General features: G+C 25.0%; 2 protein-coding genes across 2 annotated transcripts; one reads left to right on the forward strand and one right to left on the reverse strand.

Annotated features, from left to right (window-relative positions):
- Nucleotides 1-811: 811 nt before the first annotated feature.
- LOC145834093 (large ribosomal subunit protein P1-like) lies at nt 812-4,154 on the reverse strand. Its single transcript, XM_082941436.1, has 3 exons — nt 4,080-4,154; nt 1,721-1,795; nt 812-991 (listed from the first exon to the last, which is right to left on the reverse strand). Exons 1-3 carry the CDS (start codon nt 4,152-4,154, stop codon nt 812-814), a joined length of 330 nt encoding a protein of 109 aa, XP_082797562.1.
- Nucleotides 4,155-10,104: 5,950 nt separating this feature from the next.
- On the forward strand, nt 10,105-16,903 carry LOC145832974 (dual specificity protein kinase CLK1-like). The gene is made up of 5 exons (XM_082940178.1): nt 10,105-10,553; nt 10,747-10,897; nt 11,098-11,463; nt 15,979-16,030; nt 16,749-16,903. The coding sequence occupies exons 1-5, from the start codon at nt 10,105-10,107 to the stop codon at nt 16,901-16,903; spliced, it is 1,173 nt and encodes a 390-aa protein (XP_082796304.1).
- The last annotated feature ends 1,254 nt before the right edge of the window (nt 16,904-18,157 follow it).

Genomic DNA, 18,157 nt, shown 5'->3' on the forward strand with positions numbered 1-18,157 from the left:
CTACAAATTTTAAGTATCTTTTTTTAAATAGAAGAAAAAAATAAATTCGTTCACAGTAGGATTAACTACAACAACGTTATTCAAAAGACCTATATAAAACAAATTTTTATTAAAGTTATAAAATAAAACTATTTAACAATCAAGCTTTGTATTTTAAAATAGCACCATTAAAGTCCAGGTTACAGTTTATTGATTTTTTTTTCTAATAAATGCTATGAAGTAGTATAAATTTTTCACAAGCTTCAAAACTGTATTTAGTTTTAAACTAATATCGTTTAAGAACTTCCCACAGGATGTAGTTTTAGGAGTATCAGTATAACAATCTACCAGACTTATAAAAAACATTTATCTAGTATAATGTTATACTTTCCAACAAAAATATTGTTTGAACTAAATAGTAGGATGAGTAGATATCTTACTTTTAGTAATTAGTTCCTGTTAATAACATACTTGTTGATAAGGGAAGAATGGAAAACCCACGGTTTTTTAGAAATTATTTTATTTTAACGTACAAAAATTTAAACGAATATCCTAAAAATAACAACCTAGTCGAAGAAACCAAATGACATGTGTTAAATTTTTAACTTAAAAAAAACTTTAATTCTAAAAGACTAAAATTTTAATAAATTTCAAAAGCATATTTGCCTAATCAAATAGACAAAACCCCTTACCATCATTCGTATATAGATTTTTACACACGTTTATAAAGTTAATACATGCTATAAATAGTAAAATATAAACAAGCTATATAAATATCATCCATTTATATTCTGAAGTTAATAAAATTCAATAAATATACCAAAATATTTACCTAATCAAAGAGTCCGAATCCCATGTCGTCATCTGATTCTTCTTCGGACTCCTCTTTGATTTCCTCCTTCGCAGCTTCTTCATTATTTTCACCACTAGGTGCCACTACACTACCAGAGGAAGCCGATGATCCGACACCGACGTTTCCGACAATAGTTTTCACGTCTATTCCGTTGACAGCCTGTTATATGTTTATTTATTTCTTTTGTAATTGTCTGCATAAAATAACTTATATACAAACGTAGTAGAACTTTAGATAAACTGATTAAAAAATCTTGTTTTACCTATATTTATAAAACTAAAATCAATATTTCTGGTGTTAAATGGTTGTCACTTAAAATATGTTGTTAAATAATTAAGAAGAAATACCACACCAAGTTTATCATATTAAACTAAATACTAAATAGTTATGAAAAGTTAATTCAAAAGTGTTATAGCACTGCAACTGAGCTAGACAGGGTTGCTGAATGTTTTTGGAAAATTTTCTCCAGGTTTTCAAAATTTCTTCAAAGTTTTTAAAAGTACACATTTTTGGGTCTTTTTTTAGTTTAAAGTTAAGATTAGGTAAAAACTGTGTTAAATAATATAAAAACATTGAAAATAGGCTTTAAAGCTATTTTAAATAAGTATTAATAAAATAAATTTTGATAATGAAAGAAAAAATAAAAATAGTAGACTTTTTGTGTCAAATCAAAATTTTTATACTTCACGTATAAAATTAATTCAACATTTAAGATTTTTCCTAGTTTTTTTATGATTTTTGTCCGAAATTCCAGGTGTTTTTTTAAAGTTTTTCAAATTCCAGGTTTTCCAGGTTTTATAGACTAAATTGTCAAATTCCAGGTTTTTTTCCAGGTTTCCAAGTGTTTTTAACATCCCAAGCTAGTGGTTATTTAAAATAATCAATCACCTGTGCAAAAAGACCTGGCCAGTAAGGTTCAACATCAACATTGGCAGCAGCTAAAATAGCTTTGATCTTCTCAGCCTATAAAAACAATTTTTCTTAATATTTTTTTAACAAACAATAATATTAAAAGTTAAATTACTTTGAACTTGTTTCCGCTATCAGCTTAATACAGTTGTAGTAAATAATATTATAAAATTTAGTAACTAATAAAACTAAAGTGTTTTCCTTGTATAGTTGTGCATTTAACTTTGTTTTTCTATAGAAAAATAAACAGATTAAAATAACATTTTTGATTTAAGTTTTACCATACTATTTATAAACCATTTACAAAAAAAATATCTTACATAATTGGTTAAGCTAGACTAAACTTTAGTCTATTAGCACAATAATTAATCCTGGAAATGTAAAAAAGATTTTTTGTGATCCTTAAATGATGATATTAGAGTTTCCAACTTAGAGTGATAATCAAGCTTATCAATTTTATTTGTATATTAAAACTAATTGTTACTAAAACAATTTATTGATTAAATGTTGAACAATGGTTCAAAAAAATTTATACAAGTGCTTCCTGATGCCTACTAAGTCGTTTATTTAATCTCTATTCAAAACAACAAATGTAAAAGCTTCACATCTTTATTTTTAAGTTTTTTTTTGATAGTGTTTTTTTTTGTTTATAACTGATCAGATTATTTTGACTGTAATTATTTTTTTTAACAAAAATTATATACCGACATGTTACCTTTTTCTTTAAACTTTAAGTATTTTATAAATCTATAAAAAAATTCATAGGATATAGCTTTAAAAACATTTCTAAATTAAAAATTTTAAACATATTTTTTAATTTAACAAAAGTTTTATTATAGTAAATAACTTGTCAATAAAAATAATCTTTTGATTTAAAATAACAAGTTTTTTGTGTACTATAAAAAAAAGAAAATAATTTAAAGAAAGTATGATAAAAATGAAAAGTTTGAATACCTAAATAAAATTTAAGAGCTAAAATTCGCCTGTTATTTTGTTTAATTTAACCTTATTAACCTAATACTTTTTGGTCATATCATACACAAAAAGTAATGAATTTATTTTTATGTTGATTCTGTAAATAGAAACAAGTTTACTAAATTTTATATTTATATGTTTAAAATATTTTTTTAAGGTGTCTACTCAAGTGACAAAGAAAAAGTCTGAGCGACCTAAAAATAGCTAGAGTTACACCAAACTCTAAATAATTGACATTAGATTATGAGAAAATGAATCAAATAGTTAAAATAAATAAAAAATATATAATCAAGCCTAAACATCTAATCACATAAAAATAATAGCAAAACAACTTCATAGCTAAACAAATTCTAGGAAAAGTTATATAAAAGTCTAGCCTGATATTTAGACAAATAATCAAACTAGGCTGAGTTAAAAAAAAGTTTCAAACAAACCGTTTTTGAAAAAGTTTAAACTAACTTGAACTATTAAAATGTTTAACTTATTTTTTCTTGTTTTATGTTTTATGGAAACTGTAACAACTTTGAAAAATCTAGAAAACTTAACATTAACACTATTTATACAAAGTTGCCACAGTTCGAGTCAAAAAAACTGTCTTGATACTGAGTTATTCCAAGATTTTTTAAAAATTTAATAAATTTAATTTTTTTAAAATAAATTCTTTATCAAGCTCTTCAACAAAATTGGTATTAAAGTATTAAAAATTTTAAACTAAATCAATTAAATATCATTCAAAATCTTGTAAAAAGTAGGCTGAGATTAATGAAATCTTGAAACTATACTGAGTTTTATATAAAATTATTCTGAGGTAGTCAGAGTCAAAAAAAGATATTGATTTATTTTGAGTTAAATTGAGTCATTTAAATAATTAAATATTTCAAATTATTCTTAGTTGTCCTGAGTGTATGGCAGCCCTGTGTACACTTTTTAGATTTTTCAATACCAATATCCTACCAAATAATCAAATAGTATACTCTAAAATAACTTTGATGTTAAAGTAAGAGATAATAAACCAACAATTTGTAAAACATTTATTTAAAATAGATTTGTCTTAAAAAATATAAGTAGAACAATAAATTTGAATTTGTAAATAAATTTATTTAATAAAAATTACTGCAAATGACAATTTTAAATACAGTTGGTAACTAATTTTTTATAATAGTTTGTACACAAAATTTTTCCTCGAATCAGTATTAATAGAATTTATTGTCCATTTAAAACTTTTTTTATTATTTCTATTTACATAACTATATTTCTATACAACTAACAAACTATTGTAAAATTGTCATTAAAAAAATAAATCTTGTCTTGAGTATACTGTAACTGATTTCAAAATGTGTAGAAATAATAAAAACCCACTCACCGTAGTTTCTACATTGTCATCTGCCATAATAAGTGCTGCATAGACACAAGCTTTTTCTGATATGTTTTGATTCATCTTAAGGTTTGAACTAGTCTTAGTAATATGAAGAGTACTGAAGGTAGGAAATGCTATCATCGCTTCACTGAACACATAAAAGGTGGTTTAGAAATGCACTTTTTTTAAAATCTAGTATTCAAAGCTCAAAATACTATTGTATTTAAGTATCAATACTATGTATTGATGTAGTTTTTAGGTGATAAGTTGAACAAGCAAGACAAAAAGTTTTAGTTCTGTGCATAGTTTACTTTAAATTAAAACGTTTTTGTATGAATAATTATGTGGTTCATAGTAATGTTTTTTTATTGTTAGTGTTTTACTATTCTTGCTAAATATTATTGTAAATTTGTTTAAGAAGATACTTAATTATGTAACATATGTTCGTTTTATATTTGTTAAAATAATTCATTTCATATGATAGTTAAAACTTTTTTGTAGTAACTGTTGCTTATTGAACGACAAAAAATAGCTCAAAAGTTCTGGTCTAAGGACTTGGTGTACGACAAACGTTTCGATTTTCGAGTATTATACACCACAGACTAAGTTTGATGTCTTCATATGTGTATATGTAAATATGTATGTATTCGTATGGAATTGTTTTTTGAATGAAAAAAACTGATTTCTAGATGCGAAAGCAGAGATTAAAATTAAAATAGCAATTTCTTTGATTTACTTACTATATTTTTTACGCATAAGCGTATCGATAGAACAAAAAAAAAATTAAAAGCATCGTTTTTAAATAATAGCAAAAATAAGTAGTTGCCATGCTGTGTAATCTTGTTGCTGTTGAAAAAATTACTTTTAATTTTATTTTTGTTCTGATGACACGCCTAAAGCTAAGAAACTATAGTGAATTATTAATTGTTTTTTGTTATTAATATATGTACTTATACATATTGTATAAAAATATTGTGTTATATAACAGCTCCTAACCAATTTTTTAATTAGTTTTAGAAGTGTTGCTTATAATATTGATTGTTGATGAAGTTAATTTTTCAGTTCCGTTATTGCTCTGCCGACTGAACATTGAATACATAATGGACGTTTATCTTAAACTAAAATGTCATACTTGAGCAACTAATTATTGTGATTGTAAATAGCAACAACTAAATGAAGAGCAATACCGATTTGTCTAAATAATTATGTTTGGCACCGATAGGCTTTTATTTTTACATAAAATATTAAAAATAACATCTTACTAGTTAGCTTTATCTTAATTAGTGTATTGTGCATTTATTTCTGTGTTCACTGAGATTTAATTTTTTAGTTACTAAAATTATCTACTAATAGCAATAACACTTAAAAAATTGTTCTACAATTTTATTATTTAAAGCTACTTTTAAATTCTATACTCATATACTTATTGCGTTTTTTCGGACTTACTATATAAAAACTATTTATCTTAGATTTACGTACAATTTAATAAAACAGCATTGCTCTACATTTAGTTATTGCTATTTACAATCAATTATTTTCAATCGTTATATAAAATTTTTAAGGATTCGGCTTCCGTATTTTGTTTGATCTTATAAGTGTTAGCTCTCAATACTTTAGGTTCAACCTTATACATTTGTTAGACCTTAAAATGTCTTTTTATAATTGTAATACTACTAATAAAATAGTTTTCTTAATTTAAATCTATCAACCTAGGTTGCAATTCGTCTACTATAGCAATCTTATAATTGTTAGCAAACATTACAGCGGAAAGGTTAATTATAAACAAAACGTTTCAATTTTTTTTTTTTTTAGTTGATGTAACATTAGCATTATAACAACTTTATTGTCGAGATTTTAATACAAACAACTTATCTAATAAAAAAAAAACTCTAAAAATAGCACTTTCCACTAGAAATATTTGTATGACCATTTATCTTTAATGTAAAGGGTATTATGAGTTTAAGCGTTAACATAAGGAAATATTGATAAAATTAATTTTCATTTTGATCTAATAAAATTTAAGAGAATTTTTAACTATTTTAAATAATTAGGAATTTTTACTTTTATTAGCATGTCTATGTTACAGCTCCTAAAAGGTGGTTTACTTTCCGACATTTTAATTTTTTATGTTAATTATTTTCTTGTTTTATAGTTAGTATATAACGTGCTGATACTAGTTATTTGTTAAATTAATAATAAAAATAAAAAAACAATAACTAATTTTTTAAATATTTATTAAACACGAATAACTGAATTAACTGCTAAGGCGGTAAAAAATTAACAATGAATGACAAGCGTATAAAAAAAAAAAGAAATATAACTTATAAAAGTGACACTGAAAAAGAGTTGGATCACAATAAAGTCTGAAATTAATTTATAAAAGTTATTCAGAGAAACTTAAGAAGAGCTGATTCATATAGTACAACTGTACAAAGAATAAAACAATTATTGCAATTAGAAAAACGACTTGTAACACACTTGCAATGGTTGCGCACCTTTGCGTTCTTTCGCCTTTTGCATCATCATGAAGTTTATCAAGATAGTCAAAGCGCTTGTCAATGTTATCAAAACTGTTTCGATTATCAGCTGCACTTAGATCAAGCGAATCAAAGCGACTTTCATACGTTTTGTGGTTACGGTCTACTTGCTGCTCGACTCCTTCCAATAGCGTGTGATCTGACAGCTGGTTTCTTATGACCCTGCTTAATGTGGAGTTCACACGATTGAAATCGAACATTAGCAAGTTGTGATTACTGGTGTTGGGTTCATTGAGAATTAATGGTTTATCTCTTCCCAAGTCACTACCATTAAATCTTCTAACATATGGGTCATAAGTGTTTGAGAAACCAAAATTGTTTGAAGCACTATTGTTTTTAGAAGCTGTTAAATCAGTACTAGCCAAGTACTTCGTAGCAGCTACACTTGTCGTAGAAGGTACTTGGTTGGTGTTATAAGGTCTTGTACCACCAAATCTTGGAGAATATGGCGGAGCAGAACTGTTTAAAGATTTTGGAATGTCAGAAGAAACTCTAGAATGTGGATAATTTTCAACACCACTCGATATTCTCATTCCTCTACATGCCTGTTCGCTTTGTATACGATATTGTTCGTAAGCCCTTTGTTCATCAGAAGGTGTTATACTGTAGGTTGATCCGGGAAACTTCGTCAGTGTCGAATAGTTGGCACTATGGACTCCAGGATTTTGATTAGCCATAGAACTGCTAGATACTGGAACATACTGGTAAATGGATTGAAATACTTTCTCACTGTTTTTCTTCGGCTTTGAATGCATGACAGGTGCTTGTTTTTCAATCAAGTACAAAAGCTGTATAAATAATCATCGTTATAAAATAATTAAAAAAAAATGTTCTTACAATTGTTATGTTTGTTTATTATGTTTTTTATCTTCTTGTCACCACAGTATATACTCAATGTACTACTTAAAAAAGGCAGACCTTAAAAAGTATACAGTTATGTCTTTAAATAATTTACAACTTACAAGTATGGCGTAGTTATTAAGAAAAAAAAACTACTTGAGATTTTATACAAAATAGTACTGTAGAACAAATTAAAAATATGTGAATTAATCTTTGATTATTGACTATTTATTTTAAAAAAAATTCTAGAAAAAATTATCAAGCTGTTTTACTTAGATTTGTTTTGTATATGTTACGCTAATACTAAATTTAAGAAAAAAACTTTTAGTAACTTTATATCCAAGTTTTTTTTACTTCTATATTAAATAATTTTCATTACACTTAGATTTAAACAAAAAACAAAATTTTCTGTAAATATGATCTTAAAAATCATAATTGTTAAGCTGGCAGTATTTTCAGTATAGTAATAATAAACAGCTTTATTTAAATTGAGTTTTTAATTTTTGATGTCAACTTATGCTAGTATTTATGTTTACTGGTGATATCTACAGCTTTTAACTGTCTTACAACTGATTACAAGATACAATTCAATATAACTTAATCATTGATTAAAATTACAACTTTGCAGTATATTTTTCATTCAAGAGACCATTAATGTAATTCTGTTATTACTTATCTAAACTTAACTTAAAAACTTTAAAGATGTTCATAATTTATAGAAAATAAAACTAAATTTTTACTTAAATGACCAAAACCGCCGTTGATAAAGAGAATAAAGTTTTAGCAAAATTTAAACTGTTTTGGTTTTTAAAACAAACGAGATAATATTCTTACAATTAAAACTAGTTTGTAATTTTTTTATTAATTAAACCATACTAATGCTTTTAAAACTTAGTTTTTTAGCGGAAAGCATCAATAAAAGCAGTTTAGAATTAGAAACCTTTTAAGTTCAATTATTAATTACAATTGAATAACTCCTTCAATGATATGTTTGAACAATTGTACTTAAAAGTAAAAAAATCATGTATGGTACTGAGTGTGTTTTAAAATAAAAACTCAAAATAGGAAGCAATTTACACACATAACAATAATTAATAGATTTTTTTTTGTAGTACTTACATTTTATTTACTTTTGTAGTACTTTTATAGTTATTACGGATGTTACATATATTGTGAACTTTAATTTAAGTTTGATGTTCAACTTTATAATAACCTAAAGTAGAAACACATCATAAAATACATAACTGTTGTCGTTAATTACTTCTGAAAAGACAATAGCTTAATTTTATTTGGTAAACACATGCCTACACTTATGCATAAATCTATAATCCAAGTAATACAATATAGTTTTTTAAATTTATTTTAAGTTTTTTGTAACACGTTAAATTTTAATTCGTTTTTTTTCTTGTTATAGACATACTACTCGTTTTTAACAAAAATTAAACAACCAATCTATTTGAAATATTTAAACAAATTTCTTAGTTATACAATCGTTGTACAATTATGATACTGATAATGAAACCAAATATTTTTTTTCAATCAATTTTGAACAAACTTAAAAATAATTGAATTTACTTATATTGCTTAAGTGTAATTTAAATTTTTCATTTACTACAAGATAAAAGTGGCTAAAGAAATAAAGTTATTTTGAAAAATTTTTAAGCTACTCTGTTAATTATACTTTTTTAGAATGTTCTAAAGTTAGCTAAATACTTATATATGAATAAATCTAACTGAGTATTTTTTTGAAGTTTTATGACGTACAAAGCTGTGCATATTAAATATTAATAGCGTAACCAGTTACACATTTTTTCTACTACATACTTTGACAATAGCAGTTATAAAAATTTTATGTTTAGTTTTAATTACAGTGTTTTCCTAGTTTACATTGATAGTTATTTCTTTATTAAACATTAAATGTCTTTTTGAACTGTTGTTTTTCGAACATATTTATCTAATTTATTTTTTGTATCTATAATAAATAATTTGTGTACAAAAATACGAAGAGCTAATATAAAAATTAAACATTATAGCTTTTTTTTTAACTGATTTTATTTTTTTTTTACTTTCAAGTACGGCTTTTGTAATAAACAAGTTTTAAAAAAAAAGTGATTAAATCAAAGGCTTTAAACGCTTTCAGGAAACATATTTAAAAATAAAGTTAAAAACGACTATAGTATATCAGTATATTTGTATATTTTATGCCAACAAGTTATATGAGAAAAAAGTTTTAGAGGCTAATGAATGTTAAGTTTGGAACAAACTTATTTGTAGCATTATTTAAAGAAGCTTGAAAATGTATCTGCAGTTGTATCTTGTAAGCAACTAAATGCCAAAGTATGTTAACAAGCATGTCAAAAAAGAAAATAACATTTTAAGACAGCCTACTGTTTTAATTTTATTACTTTCGTTAGTCAAAAACAAATTTTTTTGCATAAAACCTGTAATACAACTTAACTGAAATACTTTTTAGTACTACATATAACTGTTATATACAGCAGTACTACAACACTTCGTTATCTTAATAACAAGTAAATTAAATTCTAATAAGTTGCAGTAATTATAGATTTTTTTATTACCAACAGTTATTAATTTTCACTACTAAACAAAGTGTAACAAAGTAATAAAATATTAGAACTTTACATAAAAAAAAGATGTCTAAATCAAGTCAAGTAAATAAAAACAATTTAATTGGAAACAATCTGGGATCCAAATACAATGTTCTCAGCAAACTTGGAGAGGGAACTTTCGGAACTGTATATAAGTGCCTTAATATCACAACAAATCAATACATTGCTATTAAGGCAATGAACCCCAAGCATGCAAAAGACGAGTTGGATGCTTTAAAGAGTCTGAAAGACGCTGATGGAAAGTGTAACTACTTGATTGAAATACTTGAATGGTTTGAGGAAGATAGTTTAGCTTTCCTCGTTTACCCACTCTACGGACCTAATACAGAGGTAGCTATGGAAAAAAATAATCAACCGTTTAAGATGCAAGATGTACAAATCATGGCTAAACAGCTGATTGAAGCGACAAATTTTCTTCACAAAAATAAAATGTTGCATACCGATATCAAGACAGCAAATATTTTATTAAACAGGTTAATTGTTTCATGTTATATTTTTTACTCTTTAAATTACATTTGTATAACACAGATAACAACTTCTTTTGTTGCCATTATACGCCTTACTAAATAATATTTGTTTTTGTACTATACACTATACAAATATTTATTAATAATTAAATATTATTGATTTAAAGATATGTAGTTAACTTACATTTTTATTATACAGGTATTACTACGACAAGTCGAAAAATGATTTTTACATGAAGCCTGACATCAAGTTGTGCGACCTTGGCTCGGTGTTCTTTGAAGAAGAATTCGACTATGACGTCATAACAACACTTCAGTACCGCGCTCCTGACGTCATAATGGGTCACAAGGTTGTTTAAGTATATTACTAAGAAAGTTAACAACTTTACATAAACAAGCAACTTATTATAACTAAATATCTTTAACAGAGTAAGCTAATACAACAAGTTAATTTTCAAAAGAAATATAACCTTATAAACAAAGTACATGTATATTTTGCCTTGTAATTAAAATATACTTTATACATTTAAAATTAGTTTTATTTCAACAGATCGGGTATCCATGCGACGTTTGGTCGATCGGCTGCACTTTGTTCGAACTTTTCACAGGAGAAACGCTTTTCAAGGTGGATACTGTACAGGAACTTTTCAGGAAGATCCACTTGATGATTGATCCTTTTACTGAACAAGAAGTTCAAAGGATTAACTTGAAATTGACCGAAGATGATAAAAAGAATAGGATTGGTCAAAAACTGACTGAAGATAAGGAAAATGTAGATATTTTGAAAGAGCCAGAGTTTGCAAAAATAAAAGGCGAAGTTAAGAAGATAGAGTCTTATTTTGATAAGAACGACAGTGGAGAAAAGGATTTGTTTGAATTGATTGTTCGCATGCTAGATGTAAATCCAGTAACAAGAGTGAAACTTAAAGACTTAATTTTAACAATTACAATTAGTAATATCGATTTTAAATTATCAAATTTTCTTAAAAAGTAGATTAATTAGGTTTTTCACCTCAATTAAAATAACAGTTCATTTGTATGTTTTATATTCTTTCATATTTTAGAATACGATTCATTTTTACTTTTACTTCCTACCATTTTGCTATATTTATCTAGACATAAATTTTTGACGTGATAATAACAGGCATAACTAAGTGTTTTGTAGTACTTAACGATAAACTCTTAAATTTCAATTAATACACTTAGTGTTTTACTGTAACTTTTGTTACATAAAATTCATACTTTTTGCGGACATTGTAGTAAAGTTCAAGTTGGTCAAAACTACACTGAAGGGACTCTAACTCAAAATTAATACAATATCATAAGATAAGAAAAATTATGCTAGCAACGTTTGATATTTGTCGAAAAATGTTGAAACATATATTGGCACATAAAAAAGAAAAATAATTAGAAAAGTTACTAACTTCCAGGAATATCAAATTAATAGAGATTATGGTAGAAAGATAAACAATTATATGAATAGTTTGTAACTACTGAGAGTACTATAAAGAAAATCTATATAAATATTATCTTTCATAAAAAACTAATAAAAAAGGTCAATTCAGTGAAAAGAACCATAGTAATGTCAGTCTTATAAGAATTTAAGTAGTCCTACCAAATACATGATATAGGTACGTCAAATTACAAAAAAAAACTGAAATTATATAAATTAAAGTTTAAAATGTATAAAAAATAGTCCGATTTCAGTGCGTTTTTAAATTATTATAATGCTGTATTAATATAAAACATGTTTAACAATGTATTGTGCTATTATTTCGCTGTGGATATGAAGAGGTGATTGTAATGACAGCTTTTAAACCTTATCAGTATCAAAAACACATTTTGCTAACATATATTATATTTTGCTTGAAAACATAATAAGTTCTTATAAAAAATTGATTTATTGCAAATGATGTATAATTAAGTAAAGTATTGTTTTTATAATCTAAATGAAGTTAAACAAAAACTCGTATGTTTTTAAGTTCTGTGCCACAATAAACTTTTCCGACTGATTTTTAGGTCTTATCGAAATAGCTTTTATAACAACTATAAAATAGTTATTTTTAATTATTGATTTACTAAGGTTTAACTTATACTGTATATAGTATATATATATTATAATAATTATGAAAAAAAGATTGTTTATAAATGATTGTGTTAATGACTAAGTTTTATTTTTGAAAGTTGCTTAAAAAGTTAGGTAAAAGGAACTCATGTACAAAAAATTGTTTGAACTAAACACTGCAGATACAGTCTATTGCGTGTCCAGAACTTTAAACAGAAAAAATCGATTAATTTTTGTTATTATGTTAAAAATACTTCCTTTTTAAAAAAGTTTATACTTAGATTAAAAAAAAATAGTTTTAAACAGTTCAGCTATAGAAATATCTAATATTAATATTATATGAAACGGGTAGCTGTTAAATATACTTGAAGGGTCGATTTTGCACGAATACCTTTTTGCTGGAGGGGTCGCTTTTTAACGATGAAACAATTTTGCACGAATATATTTTTGCACAGCCTCAATTTTAAACTAAGACACTTTTGCAAGGGTTCAATTTTTTTAACTTTTTATTATTAATTTTATATATGTTATTTTTACTATCACTTTTACCCCTTACCTCAGTCAGCAATTTTTCTTCTTTTTTGATTTTTATTAATTTGTTTTTTATTTGCTTTTTATTATCATCCTTTTTTTTATTAATACCTTTTACTCAGTTTTACGTTTATTATCACTGTTACCCCTAACCCTTACTCTCAGTCGGTAACTTTTTTTACTATTTTTGTTTTTAGTTAATTTTTTTATCTTTTTTGTTTTTATTAAATTTTTTATATACTTTTTTACGCTCGTGCAGAAAATGACCTTCCGTGCAAAAATGTCTTTGTATTTATTTAACCCGTTCGCCCACAAAATAATACAAATTAAAAACAACATTATATACTAATCTTTATTAAACTGTATTAAAAAAACTTAATCTCTAAACAAAACTATAACTTTAATTTATAAAAGTTTTAAAGTATCTAACTTTTAATTGTGTTACAAAAACCATTTTTATTTTTACTAGTTATTCGTCAACTACTTACCAAATTTAGATTGGGATTATACTAAATAAGCTAAGAAACTATTTACAAATTTATTACACTTAAAATACAATTTAAAGGTAAATTATTTAAAACAAAGAACCTATATAAATAGAAAATTATCTTTTTAGGGTTTAACAAAAAGTTATAGATTTTGTTGGATCGGTCTTTTTTAAAAGATAGTAAAAAGAAAAACGAGTCAATAAAAAAAAAACATATTGTTTGCATGCTAAATAAGGATCCTGTAACAAGAGTAAAACTTGAAAACCTTATCTAAATAATTATCAATTATTATACCTGATCTAATTTTTTAAAGCTGTTGAATAAGGTAGAATGTTTTAATTTTTTATTACTTTAAAAAAATACCTCAATGAAAATAGTAGTTCATTTGTATGTTTTTGTTTTTTAATTTCATAACAGTACGATTTATTTTCACTTTAAGTTTCTAGAATTTTTAACATTTACTCATATATAAAACTTTGACGTAATAATAAGTACAATTAAGTAACTTGTAACATTTTACGGTAAACTTGAAATTTTCATCTAATAAACCAGGTGTTTTGTTATAACAAATTACGAATTTTGATGTAAGTCATAATTTTTGCTGAGATTGTAATAAAGTTAAAGTTTAACAAAAATTCAAAAATTATTTTATTTTATTTCTGTCTTGTAACATTTTCTTGATCAAAAACATTATTTTATTGATTTTTAAAATTATCTTTTAATAAAATTGTCGCTTCAGCTATTTCAGAAATACATTACAACTAAATATTAAATACAACTAAATTGTTTAAAGCTTGTAAGCAATTTATTTCATTGCGAAAACGTTTAAAATAAGTTCAAACAATACTTTAAAAAATAACATTCTAAACTTTATACTTTCTTTTTAACATCTTATATTGTTTCTACAGTCTTGAATACTTCTTCGAAATTACAAACTCATATAGAACGTAATATTAAAAGTTAATTTTTTTTTTAAATAAATACAACTATTTCTTTGAAAATTTATCAATAATGTTTTACCACATTATTTATGTAAACTATAGAGTTGTAAACATAACAATATTAAAACAAAAATATATGCATAAGTTAGGTACAAAACGTTATAATCAAGTTGTACAATAATATCATATAAAATTAGCGTTACAAAAGAACTGTACAAACTTTAAACAAACTGCACGATGATAATACTGACAATAAATACGAAATTACCATTTTCTTTAAGTAGCAGGTAAACAAAAACACGTTTTCATTTGCTTTTCATTTCCAGTAAAAACTATCAACAACTTTTTGTATACTTAAACACTCATTTTGATTTAAAGATGCCGTGAAAAATTGACTCATTGTGCAAAATGGACTATGCGACAAAAGTTACCTGTTCTAGTTTAAAAATAACTATTATTAAATGTCAGCATCACAAGAAAAAAGTATTTGCTATATATAAAGCATTTTGTATTCTAAGTTTTACTATATACAAATAAACCCAAAACTATGTAACTAACGCTATAATGTACTATCTTTACTACTATATAAAAAATAGTCATAATAGTAAAACGGTTGACTTAATTTTCCTGATCATAGACATAAGTTTTTCCAAATATATTTTCTATTGTTATATGTATCTAAAGTAAACATATCTATAAGTTATATTATTTGTAAACAACTTTTTAATTCATAAACTGTCTATTTTGAACGCTACTTTATAAACTTCAATCAATAATAAATATTAAAACTTTTTTATACACATTTTGCGTCATTTTTACAACTTAGCTTAAGTTTTTATAAACTTCAAAATATATACTTAATAAATAGATTATTCTACCTTTAATTACGTATTAAAGTTGTATAAAGTATGTAAGAATACCCTTTTGTTTTACAATTAAAAATATCTTTTTAATCTAAAAGAGTTAATATTATTTTAATGATTTCTAATTATATACGATATCTCATCCTACATATATTGAATAAAAACAATGACTGATGTTCATTGTTCATAATGCATTTACTCATTTAACTGCTAATAACAGTTAACAGACCGAAAATCAGCTACTTCAACATCCGTGCTTAACCCTAAACTATCATTTTAATTTTAATAAAAACATAAATTAATTGTGTTTAATAATCTTAGATTGATATTAAAGTTTTAAGTTTGAGTCAACTCAAGAACTAACGCTGTCGAATGCTATACAAACAGAGTTTTTAAGCTAATCTATCAAAACCATCTTTAACTATCTGTTTGTTTTCCAATTATTTTTAAACTCTATAGTGTACACAATTTCGTTAAACAAAACTGTAAATAAAAATGCAAACAAATTTTATTTTAAAAACCATTTATCCGTTTTAAATACAGTGTCACAGCCAGTTGACGAAGTTGATCTACTTGCCCAGGAGACTTGGTGAGAGTTGGTAAAGGAGAATTGTCTGGTTTGACTTGAAAAATCACTAAAATTGACGTCACAATGCTGCCAAGTCACCTAGAGTTTAAGGTTAGCCAACATTAGCTTGTAAACTCAAAAAAATATTATAATAAAGTATATTTCGTCAAACTTTCATAAGTTAAGAGAAAATTATAAGTTTATTAACTTTATCAAACAATAAGTTTTATATATAGTAATTGTAAACTAAGCTAACTAGTTGAAATAAGATTTATTTTTGTCCGAGGAGTCTCTGGAATTTTAAGCGCAACGAGGTCAGGAAACAATTTAATGTTGGTAACCATGTTAAATTTATCAATGGAAAGCATATGGTTCATACAGGTAACAATAAACGCTAATGTAAACTTTCAGCGATTATTATTACTTGTTCAGCTAAAGTTTTAGATAATGTTCAAGCTAATATGGATTTTACCTCGTTATAGTTTTAAGTTAATAGTATAAGTAGCTTTAAAGTTATATTTTTATAAAATTATTTTGAACTTTTGTTATAGTTTTCTGTGTTTTAGAATTAGTGAATGTTGTTATTATAATAACTTAAATTTTTTAATCAACTTTACGGTTACTGTGTATATAATAATAGTAGTAAAAAAGTACAATACGTTTTTTTCGTACTATGAATAATAAATACAAATATTTTTTTATTTTAAAGCTGAAACACATATACTTATTATATTTATTTAAACAGGTCTAGTATTGACAGTTAAACCGAATAATGTTGTCATCATAGCAGACCTGACACTAGGAAAGCTGGAAGTCTTGCCTCGAGACCTGCACCTATTCGATAGGAGGTTTCAAGTACAGCAACTGTTAAAATGTTGTCTAATACAATGTGATGCATGATTGAATAAAAAAAAATCAATTAGAAAAATATGTTGTAGTGCGAAGTACATATAAACAAGTCGAACGAAAATTAAATATTATATTGATTGTTTGTATTGACAAACAGTTGTTAAAATTTTAATTTTATCATCAATTAATTTTCAATTTTAAAGTGACAAAATAAGTCTTTACCACTTTGTCTACAAAATGTCTAGAAATCAGCCCTATCGACTTTAAATGATTAGGCCTTTCTTGAAATTAACATTGAGAAAAACTACAAAAAAATTGAAATGAAATAACATTAAGTATATTTGTGAAGACTTTGAAGTATATTTGTGAAGACTTTAAACTTATTTATAAAGGGCTGCCAACCTCTACCTTAGATTTTTAAAAAACTTTTATGTAGCTATAAAATAATTTCAAGAATGAAACAATCGAAATTTACTTTATTTAATATAGCAATAAATTTTATTTTTAAGTATTTTTAATAATTTAAGTAAACTTAGTAGGATTATATTTTTCTGGGCAGTTATATTACCTTTATTGTGTACAGTTTGGTTTGACAGGTGCTACAGCAGAATGCGTGTTTTAAATACAAGTGTTTTGTATCTTACATGATTTACCGATTTGAGTAATTTGTACTCAAAGCAATAATATAAAACTTTTTTAAAAGTTAACCAAGTACAGTAGGTTTTCGCTTAAGTACGTATCTAGTACGTATCTAATTACAACTAATTTTGAACACTGACCTTAAAGTAAACTCTACCAATATGAAATTATAAATCTACAGCTTTTTATGTTTGCTTTTTTTGAACTAGAATATCTTAAATAAAAATTCTTTAGAGCAAGTCTTCTACTTTATTGGGTGTTGTGAATATAAAACTAGTGCACTGCTAAGCTTTAAAACTTTTGTACGCTAGCTATTACATTATACATATAATTCATATTTTTGTTGAACAGTATTAATAAATTGTCTAATATTGTTTCATTTCGTAAATTTAGATAAAACATTTAAGAATTGATGTTAATGAAAAATACGCAAGAAATAAACAATTTAACAGCGGTCATAAAGTTTTCGGAAAAAATTATTACGGCACAGAATCTGAAGTAATACGAGATTTTGTATTACTTCATTCAAATTATAAAACATTACTAAACTTAGTTCAAAATATTTATTATTATATGATAATATAACATAATAAACTTATTATTTATTTTTTAGTGAATAATAAAACATGTTAGCAAAAGGTGTTTTATAAACTGATAAGCTTTAAA

This window comes from Thalia democratica, chromosome 4, assembly GCF_965202585.1.
Source record: "Thalia democratica chromosome 4, ktThaDemo2.hap1.1, whole genome shotgun sequence".
In the NCBI taxonomy this organism is placed as follows: Eukaryota; Metazoa; Chordata; class Thaliacea; order Salpida; family Salpidae; genus Thalia; species Thalia democratica.